At 38.7% G+C, this 22,037-nt stretch overlaps 1 protein-coding gene across 1 annotated transcript; it reads right to left on the bottom strand.

The window, feature by feature from the left end:
* Window positions 1–17,015: 17,015 nt before the first annotated feature.
* FSHB (follicle stimulating hormone subunit beta) lies at window positions 17,016–17,896 on the bottom strand. Its single transcript, XM_057385001.1, has 2 exons — window positions 17,738–17,896; window positions 17,016–17,252 (listed from the first exon to the last, which is right to left on the bottom strand). Exons 1-2 carry the CDS (start codon window positions 17,894–17,896, stop codon window positions 17,016–17,018), a joined length of 396 nt encoding a protein of 131 aa, XP_057240984.1.
* Between the last annotated feature and the right edge of the window lie 4,141 nt (window positions 17,897–22,037).

Genomic DNA, 22,037 nt, shown 5'->3' with positions numbered 1-22,037 from the left:
CACAGTCTGGGTGGTGTGGTGATTTTGGGGTTTTGCTGGCTGTGCTGGGGTGAATATTGGACTGGAKGATCTTGAAAGTCTCTTCCAGCCTTGATGATTCTATRAATGCCTTCAGGACAATGGATTTTACAGGGAGGAGGAATGAAATTTTGATCCACACCTAGTGAGAACACACCTTAATTTTTCCAGTTTTCAGAACATTGAGGGTAATAAACAGAACACAGGTGCCCTAATAAGTACCTTAAATTTATAATATTGATCCTGCAAAGCATGGGAACACAAATTTTAACAGAACTGTGACAGTRCCAGCATGTGGGCTGTGCCATTTGCTGTTTTTCCATCAGACCATTAAAGAAAGCCATTATAAATTCCATATAGATTGCTTAAGTCATACAGTGGCTCAASGATGACAGAGAGACTGTGAAGTGCCATCATTCAAGGAGGCTTCAGCAAGAATGCTTCTGCTGGCTTGGGCTGCTTAGGATGAAATCTGTGCAGTTAATGAAGGGGAATAATTCATGAGAGGAGATATTTGAGATACAGGTTGTGCCATCAATTTGTATTACATAAATACAGGCAGAGCAGCGAGGTGCGTTTGGTTTTTCAGCGTTAGTGTCAATCTGTGTAGGGCTGGTTTGGGGTTATCTGGGAATTAACTTGCAACAAATCTGCCATCCGTGGATTTGGACTGGTTCTGGTTGATCACATTAGCTTTTCTCTATTTAAAAGGAATGGTGCCTTAATGAGGGAGGCCTCTGGGGTTTAGAGTTAAAGGATTCCACATATGAAGGATGAAGGAGTGAGACTAGGTGTGGTAAAAATATTCTCATATATTCTGGTGATACTGGGCAGGAATTTTGTTTCTCTGCCATAGCAGGTTGATTCCATTTGCCATTTTCATTCATGAGGGCATCTGAAAACTGTCAGGGCTTGTGCTGGAAAGGAACATGTATGTCAAGGTAATTTTAAATGGATTTTGTGTTGAACAGTAGCAGAAATCCTCTCTCTAGTTTAGGTCTGCTTGCTAAGAGTCAGTAACTCATGTGCATCTCAATTCCTCATGTGTTAAAAATGAATAAAGTAGTGTTGACRTACATCATCACTTAAAAATTGTGTCTTTCTGTTGCCCTGATTTCAAGAGATTAAARCAGTCACAGATTTGTTGCTGACCTGCAAAAAATGTGGAATATTTGGATTCATATAATGCTTCAGTTTTTGAGGTATCTAGAAATAATATAGATTCTGTCAGGCTGAAAAAAAAATTTAAATCCCCCTCAACACTTTGATTTTAGCTGTGTCACAAAGAGAATCCTCTGCTTTATGGGCATCTGACTTGGGATGCCTCTTGGGGAATCTTCTGCCCTTTCCAGGCTGATTTCTTGACAGTCTTTACAAATTTATTGTCTGGAACATTCTGTCTGTCTGCTCAGTGAGATCTTTGTGTTGAGGAGGATTTTGGCTGCTGCTGGCAGTCTGCTCCTCTTGTTTGAGCAGCTTCACAGACGATGGAGCATCACCCTGTTGCTGCTCTGTGCTGGCCTTTGGAGCTGAAGGGAATGTGCTCAGAAATGTGGATGTCAGCTGGCCTTTGGWATTGACTCTCTGCCAGTTTGTGTCTCATTTGGGATACAAACTCAATGTTTGGGAGGCTTCCTTTACCCATCTGTGAAGGTATTGAATTGATTTCTGATTCAAAAAGCAGGCACACTGCTAAAAACAATCTAATTCAGCCTCTTTCTAGTGGCTTCCAGAGCAACTAATCCTTGCACAGACCTAAGGCAGCCAGTGCTTACTCACTGGTAACAGGTTAGGGTGTTCAAGGAATTCAGAATTTGTCCTTTCCTAAGAAAAACATCCTCTCCTTGCTTGACTTGGTGGAAAATGAAGGTTGTTAATCTGACAGTTGCTGAAGAATCAAACAGGGAAAACATTTTTTTTTTTTTTTTGCATGCTGAATCATTGCTCTGTGTGTTTTTTCTTCCCCTAAAGCCCCCTGATGTCCCARGAAGCAAGGAGCACGGATTGGGAATAAATGCCTGTGAGTGGGCTTTATGTCAGTGTCACTGTGGGATCATCCATCACTCCAAAAAGCCTTCCATGATTTTTGCCTATTAAATAGTAGGGCTTGATTCATGGTTCCTCTGCAGTTCTTTTATGCATTTTGCCACAGAGAACAAGCTCTGAGGCTGAACAGACTGCCATTTAGGTCAAAAAGTGTTGGTTCTGTAGCTGCCACCAGCCAGTGAAAAGCACTCCASTTAAGTCCTAATTTTGTGAAACCTATCCAGCAAAATAACTAGCAGTGATTAGGCGTTTTCTGGAAACGATTGTGCATGATATTGTCTGCAAAGGGAGAAATTTTCCTGTCACATTTTTATCTGAGGAAAACATTTACTGTGCTGACGTGGCTAGACTGGCATAAAACTGCTGCTATGGGTAGCTGATACATATTATATTAAAAAAGGATCTTTTCCAGGGCAAATCACATCTACCTTAACACGTGCCAGTTTGTTACCTTGTGGAGAAGATCCTAAACAATCTTATCTAGAGAAGATGGAGTAAAACARCACCTCACAAACTTCAGGGAAGATTTATGGCCTCAAGGGCACCTGTGCAAGGTTTTGTTGTTGCAGTTGTGTTGGTGGGACTCAGGTTTTAGTGTGAGACCCTGCTGCAAGAGGATCTTTGCTTGCTGAGGTTTCTATTCCTAAAAATGGTCACTGCAGCTGGGTGTATGCACAAATCAAAAATGTTTCTGTGAGCTTAGGTTTTCYTCAGTCCTCTTCTGCTGCAGGGGTTGGGCTCTGCACAAAATCCTGTAACTGTTTTTTAGTTCTGCAGTGCTCTGCTCCATGACTCACTGTCCATCAAACTTTTCTGTCAACTGTAGCTATGGGAATTACCATGGTTCCTTGAAATCCTTTTAGAAATAAGACAGTTATCCCATGAAACCTTTACTGAAATCAAGTTTATTTATATCTTTTCTATTTTTACATTAAAGAGTGATTTTTTTTCCTTAGGGCATGGGAGACATTTACACTGTCCATCAGTTTTATGGCCTTCTGGCAAACTACTGACCTAAAAACACTGTTTGCCCCCTGATTTCATGCCTCATTATGTATTTGGAGAGAAAATGGTTCATTTGTCTGCAATTGGTAGGGCTGTTAGCAGGTACCAGCAGTGACTGTGAATAGTCCTGGTCTGAACATAACAGTTTTTGACTTGCAGAAATGGATGTAAACCCGTTACAAATTGTATTAGGCTGTGCTTTTTAAAAGGGTTCAAACAATCAGATTTTGGATATTTTATCTGCTGTCRTAGTTTTGAGAGAGAAACAGGGAAAGACTGACAAATGATGGAAAGAACAACAAGTGTTTCCTATCCCCCCTCCAAAACCTAAAATGTGTTCAACCTGAGCCCATTTTGCTTTGATGGTATTTTGTTTTGATGGTAAAAAAACTTTTTAAGAATTCACTGAGATGTTTTTGTAGTTACTGAGCCATCCAGCCTCCTCTGAATCTCGTTATGCTAGGAAKTAGCACATGCTTTTGCATAATTGATAAAAAACGTGCTCAGTGATGACTGAAATACTAGAGGAATTATGGTTTCACTATGTCATGGGGTTCATTTTGATTCTCAAAGATTTTTCATTCGATTCTGAAGTGCAAAGAGCAGTTCTGTTATTGGGARTTGATACCATTTTATCAGTGCTCCAGGTTCTCATTCTTTGGCAGAAATGAAAAGATTCCCATTATCTGCTTGTCCAGCTGATGTYTGTACATCATTTCAGGTTTCCAATTTTAAGGCAGTTGCTAATTGCTTTGAACACATCTCTTGGTACTTCTCCAGGTTTTATTTTAAAAGGAAAAAGTGCCTTTTTCWCTCACAATTTTAGTATTTTTAGTTTAAAAATATTCATAATTGTGAAGTGACATCTTTCTGATATTTTAAATTAATGTTCTCCTTTCTRAACATACTTTGTTTTGTTTTTATGTCTTTATTACCCTCCAGCTGTAGGAGAMAAACATTTGGGCCATTTTTTATGTTGCATTCATGTTATTTTCAAGACATAACACACCACTGGAACAGTTCCTTAATTATTCACTTTAATGGACTGTGACCAAAATGCTGGTTTTTTTCCTTTTGTGTAATTTCATTTTCTTTTCTGCAATCTCCGTTTTTATGGTGGATTTCATTGCCTGCTTTTCCTTTATTTTGAAGCCTATGCATATTATGTTCATCCATCCTTTTTGAGCTATGACACTGTAATGAGTGGAAGAATTTTAGAAGTCTTCATTATTCTTACTCTGAATGACAAACATGCATAAAGAAAAACCATTGCTGCATAAAAAAATAAGGGAAAACCAAAGAAGTTATTGTTGCAAGGAATTGGGTGTTAGGAAACCTGTCCAGAAAATKATACAGCAAATAGATTTGGAGTGAGAAAATGTCTCTTTTGAAGGGCTACTTCATATTGTCAATATTTAGAAACTCAGCTGGAATCGTTATAACATTGTTATGAATTGATCTGACTGGAGAGATGTGTTAAATCTGGATTTTAACCTGGATCTTCTCAAAATRCAGAGACACTTGAAAGATCCTCGTGTGCGGGCTCACCCTAAATTTAGTGGCCTCTCAAATAAGGGTTGTGCAAAAGAACATTCAGAATTTTCAGCCTCAGCTTAAATGTTCCCATAAAGTAATATTTTGTGTATTTATCAGATTTCTCAGATTGTAAGTGGTTTTTTTTCAGCTCTCTGGAGTGGTACAACGCAGTGAAGTACACAGAAGCATCTGTATTGTTCGGGGTTTGTTCCCATGAGCTAACTCCTGCTCTACACAGTGGSACATTCTTGTGCTGAAGGAGGGGAAAGCTGATTTTGTGAAGTGAAATATGGTCCCTGGGTATTGTACTTGGATCAGGGTGAGTACTCTGGAGTTAGKTCAGCCTTGTATTCAACAGCTTGTTTTCAGTGTGGCTTGGTGCCTTAGCACTGGTAGTTTTTTATTTGTTTRTTTRTTTTGTAATAGTGGAAAGCATCAGAAAATAATGACGGGCATGTAAAAAAGTAGAATAGAGATTTTGTGCGTGGGAATGGATTATTTAGGATGCCAAGTGGGATGGGCATTAACTGTTTTGACTTGTCTTTCCTTTCCAGATAGTACCAGGACTAACAGAAGAGAGGCAATGTGCTGTGTTGCAGTAATTTGCCTGGAAAAACTGCAYAACTATCCAATCCTTTTCAGACTCTTGTCTCCCCAAGCACCAAATGAGGTCTGAATTATCATTTTTCAAGCAGAAGCACAAGCAGGCTGATGCCTGTACAGTGCAACCCTGTGGGAAAAGTTTTTGAGTTTTCCAAAATGTTTTGCTCTGAGAAACTAAAGCAGATGTTAGTGCAGAAAGGATTTATGTCAGAACTTGGGAGGATGAACAGAAGGGGAAAAGGCAGCAGAGGAAAACAAAATGAGAGAGTAGGTTGGACTGGGAATTGGATAAATGGAGGACCATTGAGGTCTGAGTGAGAATCTAGCATAGAGATGATCTGAGAATGCAAGTTGGACTCAAGGATTGGGAAAGAAAGGATTGAAAGAGAAAGATTWAAAGAGCAAAAAGGGCACAAGCAAAATAAATAGTAGCAAKRGTGGAGTCCAAAGCTCWGAAGTTACTGCAGTTTTTTCCCYCTTCCAGGTAATTTCACTTGATAAAATTGTAATGTTTGAGAAACCTGGCTTTGGTCCTTCTGGCAGTCTAGGTACACTTGTTTCTCAAAATCAGGAAAATAGCAGGAAGCAAATGTGTTTTAACTTAAGAAACCAAATCCTGTACGATGGTTGCTTTCTCTTTAGTTTACAAAGTAAGAATTATTTGTCAAGTCCGTGGTGCAGAATACTCTCCTGGTCACCAACCCAGTRCTTTTTTCCTGTGTTTTATGCTCTGTTTTATGAACACTGAGAGCTCAGAATATGGGTTTGAAAGAGTTAAAATATTAGATAAGACCAGTGGTAGTATAAAAACATGTAAATATTCTTGTTATTTCTTTTAAACAACTACTTTGAAGAAAAAAAAAAAGTGGAAGTGGAAAAGAGTTTGGAGATAATTTACTTGTTTGTGTTARGAATAAGCTTACCAGCTTTAGTTTGGCTCACATACTGAAGCAAACAGGTTTAAAAAGATATGTAATAGTAATGCATACCCAGAGCTGGTGTGGGGGAATAAATTACACTGTCATTGTGTTAGCAAAAACAGAGACTGAGGYTGTGGCTTTTGTCGAGCTTTTCACAGAACTTAATGGAATTTGCAAATAAAATTGGAAATTACCTGATTAGTATGAAAACGTTCTGCAATCACGAGCTAAGAAATTATGTTTCAAGAGCCTATCCATTCTTTACCCCAAAGATAACATTTTGGTTATGAAGAAATTAGGATGCAAATTCTTGAGAACAAGGGATGTGCTGCTAAAACAWGGTAATTCAAACAGAAGAGAATTTTTTTTTGACTGTTCATTGTATATCTGCCTCCATCTCGAATTGTTTCAAAGTGTGCACATCCTGATTTTAGGTAAGGCTCWCTTCAAGGATGGATTTACCCTTGAGTAGGATGCAGTGGCTCTTTGTTGCCATGGAAAGCGATGACGGCTGTTGTACAGAAGAATAATTTCTCCAGGAATCTTTGATTGCAGCTGCATTTATTAACACTGAATTATGATCCACTATGCCAAGCTTTCCTTTATCCCCCGCTCTTCTACTCTTATGGAGCTAAATTAATTGGTAGTTTTAAAAATTAAAACTACTACAGCCTTTTTGTGTATTAAAAAATTTAAAAAAAACCCCAAAACAGAAATCATGGAGTTGAATGGGAGCATGAAAAAGAAGGATCAAATTAAAATTCTGATCTACCTGGGGGGAATATACTGCTGCTGTACTTAGCCTTAGTTGTTCCTTTTCACAAAYTTTTACTTCTTCCTTACCAATTGGCTTCTTAATATCCTCCTCTGTGTTTTTTAATCTGAACAGCAAGCTCCTATTGTTTCTTGCATTTCGTGGAAATTCTGCAATCTCTTTATTAAGATTCCCTCACCTCTGTTCAGTTCAGAAAGTCTTCAGAGCTCCAGCTTTTTCACACTATTATCTGCTATGTTATTTTTTTACCATCATGTTTTGATGCTCAGGAACAGCCACACTCTAGAAGTTCAGCTGTTCTGTTGGAATCAACATTCCAATTGCTGCAGTGATGGTTTGATTCTGGAATGAGATCTGCCTGCAGTGAAATTGCTGAATTCTTCTCAAACAGGTGAGAAGTGTAAATGCACCAGTGAATGCTCCAGTTACACAGATTTTCCTAAAAGTTTGCTTGTACAAGCCCATTGCTGCCCAGAGAAACACAAACCCAAAAGGAATTCAATTAGGATAGCAGGCAGAGGGCTGTTAATTAGCTGGAATAGTTCTAGATTATGGATTATCCTGGATTATCTTGCCCAGCCTCTGAGATGCTCATTGATCTTTCTCATGCTGTAAAATTCTGCCTCATCTTCTGTCTGCATCCTTCAGGATTGCTTTCCTGCCAGAGCCCCTGATACTGTCCTAATCTTGCTGTGGTGCTGCTTATCTGCAACAGGCCCCTGAAATTCCATMATGCCATGTTTTCACTGCAGAGGGAGAATGCATCAGCTGCACTGGCAATCGTTGGTGAGAAATTTGTCTGGCTCAGGAGAATACCAAATTAGGTGGCATGTTTTTCTTTAKCTAATTAGATAAATTTGTTAATTACACAGAAAGGCTGAGTCCCCATTTTGGTGTTGTGCTGATTTTCACCATGTTTAAATAAGCTAGAGAATTGTGTTCAGTAGGAACTGAATAAGCAGCAGTGGCCAGGACATAATTGAAAAAAATTGAACTGATTCTGCAGTGACCATGAGCCCAGAGTTTGGACTATCCCATAATTGCTCACTAGAAGTTTATTTCCCTATAAAATATCACTTATGAAGTGAGTACTCTGTACTTTCTAACAGGAAATATTGTAGCATTTAATTTTCTGCRTTTTTTATTGCCTGTGTATATTTTCTCGTGTTAAGAACAGAGATAGGGATGTCATTTTTCTGCGTGCTGGATGTTCACAGAGGGTTTGGTGAGGTCTGAACCCTCCCAAATATAAGCAGGCAAGAAAATTTGCAGTGCCTCATATTTCTCACCTGAAATGTGATGTGTAATGCCATCTGGTGGAACTGTGCTGTATTCATCTGGAGGAAAATGAGCAACAAATTCTGTGGGTTTGGTGGCAGCTTTCCCTTTACCTCAGAGTAGGTAAACACATTTATTTTTTCATCAGACAGAGAATAAAACACAGAGCTCTAAAGCTTTATCAAGGGGAGTAAATAATTCTTGGCTTCAGAATAACACAGTGGTACTTCCAGACAATTTAATATTTTTGATCAGCACGTTGAGTATCTCTTTTCATACAACACCATTTTGTTCTTATTCACTTAAAGAATCTCTCAAAGATATTAGCAAAAGCAGATTTAATAGAAAAAAGCAAAAGCAAACAAGGCACGTTCCATTAGTACAGAGATGAGGCACGGAAAGGGAAATTTGCTTGGGATCAATTTTGGGTTATTTACAAGGGTAAGGGAGACCATCCCACTGATGGAGCCTTGGAGAAGATGAGTCCAAACTCAGCCCCACACCTGCTCAATGGTTTATTTCTAAAGGGTTTAGCAGCACTTAATCATTGACTAATTYAACATATTGTTTCACTCTGCTCTGATTCAGGCAAATAATGTTTCAAGGCTTCAAGCCTTGTTCTGCCAGACAACAGGAGTTCCTTAGGCAACAGAAATTCTGGGAACAGACTGATAAGCTCAAGGGAGATTAATTGCCCAGGAGCCATTAATCAAGGCTGAGGCCTAACAAGAATTCCTGAGATTGCTGAGTGGCCTGAAGAAAGGAGAGGGTGGGGGGRATGCATCATCAAAAACCTGAAACCTTTGGTTTGCATTAATTCATTGCCTCTCTGAATGCCACACAGGCAAAAGAGAATGGGTTCTTATGCTGAAAAGCCTGTTTGTGATTTAGTTTTGTCTTTTGAAAGAATTATACATTTAGGAATGGCTGTTCAAATGCAGGAAGTCTCACAGGAGTAATTTCAGAGTTTAATTCATGCAACTGTTACGCAGACTGTGGCATATTCTGGTGAGCTACCAGGGACACMTTAGTGGGCTGAAGGGTAAATGAGATTTAGGAAACCTGACTKGTGGAGATTTTAATTTAGATAACTAAAGCTGAGTTCCTGGAAGTATTGCTCACGATGAATTACGATGTAATTTGTTTTGGAAGCTCAAGTGTTCACCAGGAAAATCTGTCTGGCCTTGGTTTCCCCAATGGATTTTACTTTAGTGCAGGTACCACACAAAGGACATTTTCATTCAGGCAAAGAAAAACATCATTGAAAATAAAAACATTGAGCACAGTGAACGCTGAAAGCTGACTGAGCTGAAGAGGTGAAAAGGGAAATTATCTTTTGTTCTGCWTTGAAAGCAAACTTTGTGACTGTCATTACTCATATATTCAACTATGAGTTTACAGTATCAATTTAAATCTGTTTTTTGGTGATTTTTAATCAAACAGAAATAAAATAGACACAGTGTTGTGCTCAGCAGAGGTGGAAAGCCAGATAAAGAAACATTTAAAAATACCAGTGATGGCATTTTACTCTACCTTTTTTCTGAGCAGGAGGGACTCACTCAAAAACCACAGATTTTTCCAAAGAGAGCCAGAGTTRTGAGTTGTTCAGAAGATATTTCTGCCATCTTCTTCACTGCAGAATATGAACATTTCATCCTTGTGTGATAAGGATAAAATGTGTGTGTTCTTCAGCTGAGAGCTCTTAAAAAGGACGCAATGCTGTTGTGCAGTGCAGGCCAAGGTATTTTCAAAAACCTCCTCTTACCATCTTAACCACTGATGGTGGTTCTTGGTACTGAACATCACTGCCACTTCTCAGTTATTGAAAACTTGAATTTCGAGCTTAGGAATGGCATTTTGTGTTCCCAAATGTGAGAATGTGTCTGGTTAATATTAGAGCAAAATGCTGGATAACTGGGTGAATGTGTATGGAGACATTTCATCTGCAAACCTGAAAAATGCTGTGCACACAGTTTGGAAAAGCAGGCATTATTTAGGTGTTTACCACGTAAAAARGATGAGAACAGAATTAAAAACTGATTGGAATGCTCTTCAGAGGACTTTATGTGAAACAAATGAGCGTTGCTAGCAATGTCATGGTCAAAAAGTGCAAGAATGCCTCTCTTTCTGCTAGCCAGCAGCCAGAAAATGTGATAAGGAAAAGGAAAGCAGCTGTTTTCTTAAAACTTATAAATAGAAATTGAAAATACCCAGATCAGGTTGGTAGGGTTTTTTGTGTTGTTGTTGTTTTTGACCAGAAGTATCGAAATCCTGCATCCTGAAATCCTGAGCRTTAGCTGAGGGAATGAAAGGGCAGTGAGATTTGCCTGACTGGTGTAGCATAATAATAACACTGATTTCATAATGCTYCAAACTGGGTTTTCATGTTGCTTTGCTAGAGGGAGAAGCTGGGAGAYCCAGAAGTCTCTTTTATCAATTGCCATATCCTTGGGCACGTCACCTTTCCTATTTTGAAGTCAATGGGTTGTAAGTCAAAAGCAGAAAAGATCCATTTTTGTGCTATCAGTATTAACTGGTTAGAAATGTGGCAAATACCCTGAAATAAGATGGTAGAAATTCATGTAAGAGTAACATTAAAAGGAAATTTCCTAATTTGAGATCTGACACTATTCCAGTCTTCAAAGTGTTTGTGAATATTTAATGGCTCAGACATCTACTGGAAGACTGTAGTCTGAATTATTTAAGGACACCACAAGCCCTTGAATATTTAACCCCTGAAGCATTGAAATTTATATTTAGGGGTTACTAATTCTGATGTAATGTTCATTTCCAGACTTGCTTTACTGCTATTTTTAAAAAATTATGTTATTATTATATTTATTATTCACCAATTATTGGTCTACTCAGTGCAAGCAAAATTAAATTGCCCCAAAAATTAAATTGTCCCAATCTTGCGATAAATATTCTAAAATAATATCACTTTAGATAGATGAAAAGAAATATTCTTAGAGTGGTTCTCATGAGTCTRTAATACCACTCCAGACAATATCCTTTCCATTAATTACAGTGCTTGTTTTAGAGGTGATGTCTGGGGCTTGTGTTGGGGTCCAAGTACTACAGCATCGTTATCTCTAATTAATTCATTAGCTGGATATTGGAATTTTACAAGGTAGTTTGCACACTCTGCTTAGAGAAATGCTTCATAAAATGACAGAAATGAAGAAATACATACAATAAATACTGAGTCTGAGTAACCAGACTGTGCCTAGACAGCAATTTGGGGAAGCTTTTACATCGTCCCTGAACTAAGCAGCACAGTGYAAAGTGGTTTTGAGTTCCAGACATAATAATCCAGGTGTATGAACACATCGAGATACTTGGACATCAGGATCTACTTGTCTTAAGGTTAGATTGTGTAAACAAAGCCACTGAGGTAAAGTTTGTGTCTGTTCACACCCACGTTGTAAATCAGTCCCCCATCTAACGCATTTAGCTCACTTTAGAATTCTCATCAAGAKWAWKYTATTTCTTTAAAAAGAGAAGTTGTATAGGAAAGGAGTTTAATTGATTAGGCCAGATCCATTGCTTGGCAGAGCTGTCTTGGRTACTCTTTGAAAGCAGGAGCAGAATTAATTTCAAGCTGTCTGTATTATTTCTTGATCATTGGGCTGGCTGAAGTGCATACTCTGATTTGTGTTTGGAAAGGCAAGTATTATCAGGGCATAGACCTGATCCATAACCCACTGCCTCACTGTRACTTAAATTTTGCTTTATGTTTTCTTTCTCACTTCTAAAGATTTTGCTACGTTATTGTATTATTTTGACTGTGAATTTCCACAGCATTCACAAAAGCATCAAATCTTGCCAGTGTTGTGTAATGAAAGAAGGAGATCATGAAAGATAAGATGRTTTTTGAAGGAAATTTTAAATGTAAACACATGAAGGAAGAGGAAAACTTAAGTTTTCCTTAAGTTGTTCAAAGGTTTATCTACAAGCCATTGGATAATGCTAGATTAATTTATCTGTCTTGAATATTGTCATTTTAAGAATGACATTTCTTAGGGGTTAGACTCATATCCTGACTGAATTATATATCTGTCTATACCATTATTTGATGTATGGAAATGTAGCTGAATGTAACCCAAACACATTAGATCCATAATTACCCTTACTTTTTCACGCTGAATAATGTCCATATATAATTTCTGTTTCACACAGAATAACACAACGCAAGAAATATATCTGACCCGCCTCCCTTATTTTTTCAGTGAATTAAGAGGTCTGATGGTTAATATTTTCAGTGAATTAAGAGGTCTGATGGTTAATAGCTGTGAAACAGAGCCAGTTAATTCCTCGCCTTCCCCGCCTACACAGAATGAAACACTGACATTTGATTTCTTGAAAGTCTGTCCTTTCCCTAACCCTGCTGCTGTCTGGTTTGCTCCATTTCCCAGACTGCAGCCTTGTGGGCTGCTGTAATGTCTGTCAGCATAAGTCACGCTGACAGACCAAGGCTCTGATAGCTAACGTTAATAACAGAAATTGAAGAGAAACACGAGAAACCCAGAAAAATTGTACAGCTCCCATTGCCTGCGTGGAGGGGAACCACTAATCTCAAGGCTGCCATTTCCAAATGCATTTTTTAGATTAGCTGTTTAGCTCTTTTTTCAGGTTTTTTGTGGTAGTTTCAACTAAGATGCTGGGTGTATTTTTAAATGAAAATAAAATATATGGTTGAACATTGCACACATAGTCCAAGCTGGCATGTGCAAGCCAGAGTGATGATGTTCCTGTTTTCCACCTTTTGTAATTCCCGCTGTTCCAGGCTAGATTTGTCTGAGGATTTGTGAATGACTTGTAAGATCTAATCCATCACTTGGGCTAATATGGGCAGAGGATATTTATTTTCTCACTTGTGAAAATACAGTGAGTCCAATGATATGGCAGAATTTAAAAATCAAGTTTTAAGCCTGTTTTAAGCTCAGAGGAATGATTTATTTAGGCTGGAAATAACAGCTGAGCACTGACAAGAGCAGGGCGATGTTAATTATATCAATTTTTATTAACAGCTTCAAGGTGAGGGATGCGTGTCTCCTTGTCTGTCTGTGAATCCAGGGTGTGCTTTCCACTGAAAAAGGCACTGGGATTAAACAGTCCTGTCCATTTAGAGGCCTCTGAACAGAAGCTGCTGCTGCACTTGGTGTTCCCACCCTGGCATTCTGGAGGGCTCCAAGCACAGCGGGCACATCCACTCCTGAGATCAAGGTCAGGCTGTCTGCGTGCTGAGCCACAGGGAGAATTAACTCGCCCACAGATGTGGCAGCAAGGATGATTTATCTCTGTTCAGTTTAACTCCACATCTGGGCGTTCGAATAATTAATTAATTGCAACTCAGACAATCCTGGTTTAACTTAAATAGAAGTAAACGGTTCGGTCTATTTTAATTTTTAATGCTTCCAGTGTTAGATTTTGTAGGCTGAAGTGGTGGCATAGCCTAAGGTGGTGTTTTTGCAGAACCTGATGTTGAAAACAGAGTGAATATACAGTTTTGGAAAAGTTCACCATTGGCAGAATGGTTTTGTTCAAGTTGAAAAGCATTTTACTTATTGATTTCAATAGTAAATTTATATTTACTATTGATTTCAATGGAAAATGTTAGGCCCATGGTAGGAATTCTTCAAAATCTACTTCTGATTGTAATTAGAAATATTTCTAAAAGCTTATCCACCAATTTACTATTTAGAGTAGCATGTCATACTGAGACTTCCACATTTTGAAAGTTCCCATTTATTCATCTCGAGAGATCTAGACAAAAGGCACAAACATTACCTCTTCAATATTTTTCTTAAATAAAAATGAGAAGATTTGGACCTCAGACTACACTGATATTCATGGCTCATGTGCACCTTCACTAAAACTTTTCAGAAACACTGATGTGAAAGTAAGTGTTGGGCTTTCAATGGCAATGGAACTTTAAAAAGATAAAGTCTGTTTTACAAACTATCAGATGTAGACTAAGATATCCTCAAGTCAAGCCAGCCTTCTCTAAGAATTTCTGCATTTCTGATGCTGAAAGTACTGGCAGTGAAATGTTGGCCATCGGTCTGCAGAGCAACAAGTAATTTTTGACATGATTTGGGATGGATTTTACTTGACAGTAGGATCCTGGGGCCATCTGATATTGTCTATTATCACAAACAAGGATGTTTGTTTGTGGGAATAATCTCTTTTCTCACACTTTTCTTATTACTATTGTTACTGCTCATTTTCTTATCTCATTGCAGTTTCCATTAAATTGTTCTCACCTCAACCTGTGTTTTTTGTCTTTTGTGCCTCCAGTTGGAGGGAGAGGGAGCAGCTCATGGTTTGGAAATCCTGGATRAGGGCACTGAGTTATGGAGTTCCATTCCTAAACCTCCTGTCATGGTTTAACCCCAGCCCAGCCCCAGGGAGCCACTCCTCACTCCTCTCCAGAGGGGCTGGGGAGAGATTGGGAAGGGTAAAAAGTAAAAAAATCCATGGGTTGAGGTAAGACAGTTTAATAAGAAAAGCAAAAGCCGTGCACACAAGTGAAGCAAAAGGAGAATTTCCCTGCTTCTCATGGGCAGACAGATGAATAAATATTATTTAATGTGATTTGGCCATATAATGCACATATGGCTCAGGTGGATTTATAGTTACATGGGAAAAATAATGAGGGGGAGAAAAGAACATTGAATTTAAAGTGTAGTAAAGTTGGCATGTGGACCCTTGAGTTTTTTATTCTTTTTAAGACACATAACAGAAGTGCAATAAAATTATTTTTATTATTCAAAAATACACAAGAGACAATACAGATCTATCTTGAAAACATTTATACATCATTCTTTTACTACAAGCTACTCCGTTTTGAATTTTAATTCAAAATTCTCTCAATTAAAATGAAATAATTGCTGATACTAATAACATGCTTAGTTTTAACTGAAATCAGCTCATGTTTAAAACTGAAATGAGTGAGACCCAATGTGATTTAGCTGTTACTTTACCACTTTTAAAGCTTCACTAGACCAAAGAAAATGTCCATGCATGTAAATCTTATAAATAAAATCAAGAGAATGAGTATCTTTTATAAAAAAAGTTAAAACCACAATAAGTTAACATATGTATTATARGAGATTCAGAGTAACAGGCAAATTYTCTTTAAATAAGCATGTCTGCAAGGGTCTCAAAATCAGACATGATAGATGACTACTCCTGCATTCCCCTGCCTGGTKCTGAATTAGCTTTGTCTGTCATTCCTAGCAGGTTCCACATGTTCCTGAGGAGCTGGAGTGGTCAGTAACCCACAGACCCCACCCCTGTCCCTCCTTCCCCACTCCCTGACAGTTCATTTCATGTCTGTGCCTTTCAGAAGATTTGTGAGTGCCTGCTCTGAATCTTTCCTCAGTTGTTCTGTTCTCTCTGGACACAGAGAACTGTCTGCTCTTTTCTGTGTAACAGTCTTCAGGTTCTGCTAATGTTCCCCCTAAGTGTTCCCTCCCCTAAACAAAACAACTCCATTTAATTCAATCTTCTTCTCCTAAGATGACTTTTTTAGGCTTCTCTCCTTCCTTGTTACTCTCCTGTGGGTTTTCTCCAGTTTTTCAATGCTCTGAAGCTCTGTGTTCCAAGCTGGAAATAACCACTCGTGCAGAGCTGAGTGGTGGAGGTAGGTTGTGTCTTGTAGGCTCTGCTCCTTGCATTCCCACTTTTCTGCAGCACTGGGATGCTGGATGCTCTTTCTTTGCTTGTAAACCTCCGAGTCTGCAGTGCCAGGCTGCTGCTGAAACAGTTGTTTCAGGGGATTTTTCTGATGTGTTTTCTTTTCCCCCATCTGATTTCATTCTGCAGGCTTCTTGTAATTTTCTCAGAAATGTGAGGTAATTCCCCATTCTGATTCAGTCAGTCCTCCAGCTTGCTTCCAGACCACCCCAGCATCATATTGGCATTTGCAGAATTAGGTTGCTGCAGAGTCCTGTGAACTTCCATTCTCTGAAGGGATTGTTGTGAAATGCTTTCAAGGCACATTTATTGCACCATGTTTACTCTACTGGGGTCAGGTGCCTCTAGATTCATCCCTAAATCATTTGTGAGACTCCCGTGCTAAATAATGCTAAACATTTCTCATTTTTCAGGTGAAAACAGAGAGATGACGATTCTTTTTTCAAGTTAGCCAGGCGTGAACTAGAGCTCATGTTACTTGTGTTATCGTGACAGTCAGGCTGAGCTAACAAGCCTTACTGAGAAAGTACAAGAATTCAGCTGACATTCAACATTTGAACATAGATTTTTGGCTCTTGAATATACATGCAGTTATTATTTGCAGAGCATAATGATTGTAATGAAATATTTTGCAAAGAAAGCCAGTCAGGATCTCAGCTGGGAGAGGTTTACAATCCAGCTAATAGGAAGTTAGGGCACAGGTTTTGGTTGTAACAAAACCAGAAACAAGGCTTTTTAAAATAAGTGCATTCTTAGGAGAGATGGAAAGCCAGGGATAATAAAGACTTGAAAATTGGGAAGTTTTTGAAAGCACAGAATTGCACAGAATAATCTGTGTGAGCCAGAAATACAGCAGTATAAATAATGAAATTGTGATAAAGAGGAAGAGGAGGAAAAGGCAAATGCAATCAAAAGCAGCACTTTATAGACCGATGGAAATGATTTTAAGGCAACTGATAGGTTAAGTAAGGAAGGCCTGTGGAGGAGTCCAGTCAGTAGCTCTTAATTTTGGCCTTAAAAATCTCTGTTTCAGTTTTGGCAGTTTCTAAATAGCCTGGCCTGTTACCTTCCACACCTGAACAGTACCTTCACTTAGCAGGGAACATTTAAAGCCAAAGTGCCATCAGTGCCCTTCACTGGTTGCTCCCATTGTGGCTGAAGGAGCAGTAGGATGGCCCCAGTCCCCTGACGGTGCAGTCAGTGGTGTCAGTGTCACACGAGTCACAGTGACACTCTGTCGCCACCGGGTAGGAATAGAAGGATTCGGGGTGGTCACCACAGCCAGGGATCTTCACCGTTTCGTACACCACCTCCTTGAAGGTGCAGGTTTGCTGGGCAGATGATACCGGTGGGTATTTGTACACTGGGTCCTGAAATTACAGAGAGGAAATAGCTGGTTTGAAATTTCTTATGGGGTAGAACGCAAAATTTTATATGAAATGTGAAAATATCGCTGAGATCCAAAGCATCTTTTAATTTCACAAATTTGTGTCGTGCCATCACCAGACAATCTTTCAGGTCAACTGCTTGATTATTTTAAAAAATTATTTAAAAGAGGAGTCTGCATAGTAATGGCTGCTTTATTGGATCTGCTTGCAACCACAAATTGAGCACAGAGATCCAGACTGCAATACTTCCACCTCTAGTTATACAATATAAACATAACACATGCTGAATTTTACTACATTTCACCCTTTAGACTGGCTGTGTACCTACTCTTGTGTCAGACAACACAGCAATTATTCCACCTACCCTCCCACAAGGCTCATCCTGTCTGTGTGCCCGCTAGAACTGCACAAATTTTCATGCACAATTTGAAATATTTAATTCTGGTGCCTGAAATGAAGAGTCTCACCCTGGTGAAGCAGTAACCTGCGCACCAAGTGGCGTTCACTGTGATGCAGAATTCGCATTCTTCTCTTTCCACCGCTATGGTGATGTTGGTGAGCTGACAGCTGCTGCAGCAAATTGCTTTCCAGCAAAGGAGCAGCACACAACAATTAACTGTCTTCATCCTGTCTGTAAAGAAAAAAAAAATATATCTCTACTGGAGGAACATGGATAGTTATTTTCAACAGGAAATTGTTATGGAAACAGGGAGAAATTGAATCTCTGCGTTATCCTCAAGTGGTTCTTTAACAGCAAGTGCTCAGATTCCTCAGTGAGAACAGAGACATTAAAAACAGATCTTCCTTATGTTTGCTGTTAAAGGAGTTTGATTTTCCTAAGCAACTGAAATGGCATATCAGCAGTCTTTCCAGAACAATAAGAGCAGAACACTACACCACTTCCAATGAAATATTTTTATCTAAATTTCTGTAGAGAGAATGTGTCCTGTTTGTAAGGACAAAGAAAAAGAAGCGAGAGAGAGAGAAAGAGCAAAGGATAACGTATTTTTCAGAAGCAATTACTTGCTAGAAGCACTTGCAATTTGGAAAAAAAAAAATATTTCTACATCAGGATCTGATGAGAACTTACCTGTATTCTACTTGCCTTCCTAGAAGGAGTAGCTGTAGTGAGAAGAAAGCCCTCTGCTTTCCTTTTATACTGCACCGTGTGTAATTTATACCTTGAGGATTTGCAGTGTATTAATGCAGCAGGCATTAGTTTGGGACTTGGTGAAAGCGGATTAATGCTCAGCCAGACAGTGAGATTAAGCCTTGTTGAGAGGAAAAAAGAAAAGCCAAACACACTGGGGAAGGGATGGTGAAGGTTACTGTCACGGTGTCTCTTTGCATGTTTCACTGCGTTTGATTCAGAGGCATTTGGAAATAGCTGAGCCATTTCACAGTTTGAAAAAAAAAAAGGTTGAGAAGCCTATTTTTGGCAAAGTTCAGGTGTTTTAACTGTTTTGTGTCAGCCCTCAAAATTATAGGCTTGAGATACAAGTGGAGGACCCTCGACACTGGAGATACTGCTTTCAGTTTCTTAGCTAATGACCAAGTTCTTGGCTTTTCCAGGATATCAATTTTAATTGGTTTTCCCTGGGTAGGTCTTACCCAGTGAGCTGCATATCTATTTATTTATTTTTCTGTTAAAACTAGTAATGTCGAGAAAATTCCCACATAGTAATGTGAATTTTGTTAAACCATTAAACCATGAAGAATTCCTCTTTGCCATTCTACCCCTCCTCTTTGCCATTCAAACCCCTCTATGACTTTTCTATCCCAGCAGATGCAGTCCTGGTTCCTGTCTGTCACAGGGTCACTTTCTCTTCTGTGAGGGATGTTTGTGTTGTGAAAGGGACTCTTAGAGGTCATCACGAAGCTCCAGATCTGTGGTTCTGTGTCAGTGATCTCAGATAAAATATTGCCATGTTCCAGGGAAAATGCAAGTGTTTTAAACTTACAGCGATGCAAACTCAACTGGAATGTTGAAGGGTGAAAATTCCCTATTTTCCATGGCAGTAAAAGTCCATGGATGGACTTTTCCTCCATTCACAAGTCGCTGCTTCACCAGAATAACGGCAGAGAAGGAACTCTGCAGAGCGTCACATCCCAGTTGTGGGGAAAATGACTCACAGCAGCTCTGCATTCACCATCACCCGCCCAGAACAGCCAGACTCGCTTTGTTATGACTGTCCCACCATGGTCAGTCTGACTTTTACAGAAATCCATCCCTGAAATAAAACTAGACAAGGACATACGGTCAAAAGCATTTTATCGCCAAGAGGAATCCTCGCTGGCCTATTAGTTTCCTGCAGAAGGGATACTTTTCAAAGTGGCTTTTACAAATGAGCCCTTTAAGTGTGTCGTGCCTTCCTGTGGTCCTGCAGACCCGCCATCTGTTCCAGTTTCCACGCAGTCTGCAGTGCCTTCATTTGATAATCAAATTCGAAGGTAGAAAATGAGCTGCAAATTTGCCCTGGACGTCTCCCGTAATGAAAACTTTGTTTGAAGGAGAAGACAGTTTTGTTAAATCTGTGAAGAAGTCAAAAAAATTAGACATCTTCCTCTGAACTAATACAAACTCTGTGATTGTTTGATAATGGTCTTTGGTGCCATTTAGTGTCAATGTTCTGTCTTCTCAGAGTAGGTTCTCAGTTGCTGTAAATCACTAATTCCAGAGATGTCAGACAAAAGCTGATTACAATTTGTTATATCCCTACTGAGGATCTGGTCTTTCCTAAGTACTAATTGAAGCAAATTAAATAAAACAAAATACATTTTGTTTGCAGAGGACAGTAGAGAAAATATCCATCTCTCAGCTGCAATGTTTCATGGTTTGAAGAAGTCACACTCACCCACTTAAAACATAATTTCACGAGCAGACAAGTGCAAGTTTAGCCCCTGCAATGCTGTTTTTTCCTTCCCCTGGTTCCTTGCTCTGGCCCACTGAGCCTCCTCACTTGTTGAAACACAAATGAGGGAAATAATTCTGTTAAAAGGAAAAGCTGTGTTTTTACAGCATTGTTGTTAATCCATAATATTTGTTCCACAATGACACAAACAGGGGTAGCAATGTGACGGAATTGATTGTGGAGTTTGAAGGAGGGGTGAGATTAACAGTGGTAAATATATTTTTCTTCTGCTCGTGCTCTGGTGATTGATTTATTTGTTTGTTTTGGGGGGTTTGTGTGGGGTATTTTTTTTTGGTTTATTTGCTTTTTCCTTGCAAAAGCACCTGATATAGAACTGAAAGCTTTTATGTTCCTTGTATCTTCCAAACAAATGGGATTTCTTTCTTCAGGTGGGGTGGTGCTGAGACTAATGATTCTGTTGCTACAAGACCTGAGTCTATCTTGCTCAAAAGAAGGTAATTTAGATCGAACTTCAGTATCTATCAAAGTTCCCTTGGAAAACTTGGTTTTACTAGTGCAACTTCTTCACCATGAGTAATAAATCTGACTCTGACCTGATAGAAGATGTGCTGGATCTTCTAGTAGGAAAAAAAAACCCAAACCATGTCTGGTATAAAATATCTGTTGAGTGGTTGGCCACTGCTGGTCAATATAATTTTTACTGGTATTGTTTTAAGTTGCCAGCACTAATGAAGCAGAACCATGAAGTAGGTCGGGCCTGCTGAGCACATAGATAGCTGAAACTAATTAGTGTCAGCTCAAGACTTAATCATTAATGAAGAATTTGTTGGTGCACTCATAGGAGAGCAGAATAGTTGATCCTCAGGAGGGTAAAGAAAATGCTAGAAAGGATTGACTGTGTATTTAGTAGCATAATCAATCCTTTCCAGTTTTAGAAATCTTTTGAGATAGAAGTTTCCATTACTTGGAGCTGAGGTTATGTATCCCATATTTTCAAATACCTAGACAAGCTGTTAGTTTTTCTAAGTCTGGTGGGAATTCTGTCAACAGCAGCAGAAACTGAAGATTCTGAAAAGTGTTTAAGAAACACAGAAAAGTGCAAACAACAATACAAATGCTTGTGCTGTCATTCAGTTCTCTTTCTTGTGGTTTTTGTCTCGCATGACATAAAATAATCCATAAAATAATCCATAAAATAATCCATAAAATAATCATGTGGCTGATTGTTATGCCACATTTCTAAATATATAAACCAGCTGCATTATTTTGTGCTTTTTAGTGATGATATTCTCATAACCTTTATCTTTGTTTTCTCTTGAAAAACCACAGTGTGWTCTTGAYTCYTTATAATTTGGTAACTCCATTGGTATCTGTTAGGAAATGCATGTTTARATTCTYCTCAAGACTAAACCAAAKATAAAAATTATWTCTTTGCTRAAAATGCCCTCYTCTTATTTCYTTCTTTGCTGTTCTKTCATTTTTMCTTATCACTTAAGTTTCTGAATATTTTAATTTTCCAATGGAAAGTAATTTTTTACCTAGGAGAGTCTCTAGCAGTTTTGATTCYTTCTCTGCCCTGGAGTATTACTATTCTAGTTTAAGTTTGCTGAGTATTTCTGAGTGTTTTTCAACAGGAAAACATCTTAATGGATTTAAAATAGATTAATCATATTAGAAAAGAAGTGACAAAGCAAGGGAAAGACCTGATGGATAATCTATGAAGTTATACAGGATCAGCTGAGGTTTCCTTTTTGTTATGTGAGCAGTTCTTGGGTCTCCAGGGGATTCTCATTATGCTGTTGGTAATAGCAGAAAAAGAATTAAAAAGAAAACCAAATAAACATGTGTAAATATTCACTTGAAAAGTCAAATCTAATTTGAGTGTATTTGAGTG

The sequence above is a fragment of the Malurus melanocephalus genome, unplaced genomic scaffold (assembly GCF_030028575.1).
Source record: "Malurus melanocephalus ecotype Western Australia unplaced genomic scaffold, MMel_1.1 scaffold_768, whole genome shotgun sequence".
NCBI lineage: Eukaryota > Metazoa > Chordata > Aves > Passeriformes > Maluridae > Malurus > Malurus melanocephalus.
This window is presented reverse-complemented; position numbering and strand designations above follow the sequence as displayed.

Bases quoted from the DNA above. Each gene is read 5' to 3' on its own strand.
- FSHB (XM_057385001.1), bottom strand. From the start codon at position 17,896: ATGAAGACAGTTAATTGTTGTGTGCTGCTCCTTTGCTGGAAAGCAATT. The intron at 17,253-17,737 runs GTGAGACTCTTC...CTGTAATTTCAG, and splicing joins CAGGTTACTGCTTCACCAGG to GACCCAGTGTACAAATACCC.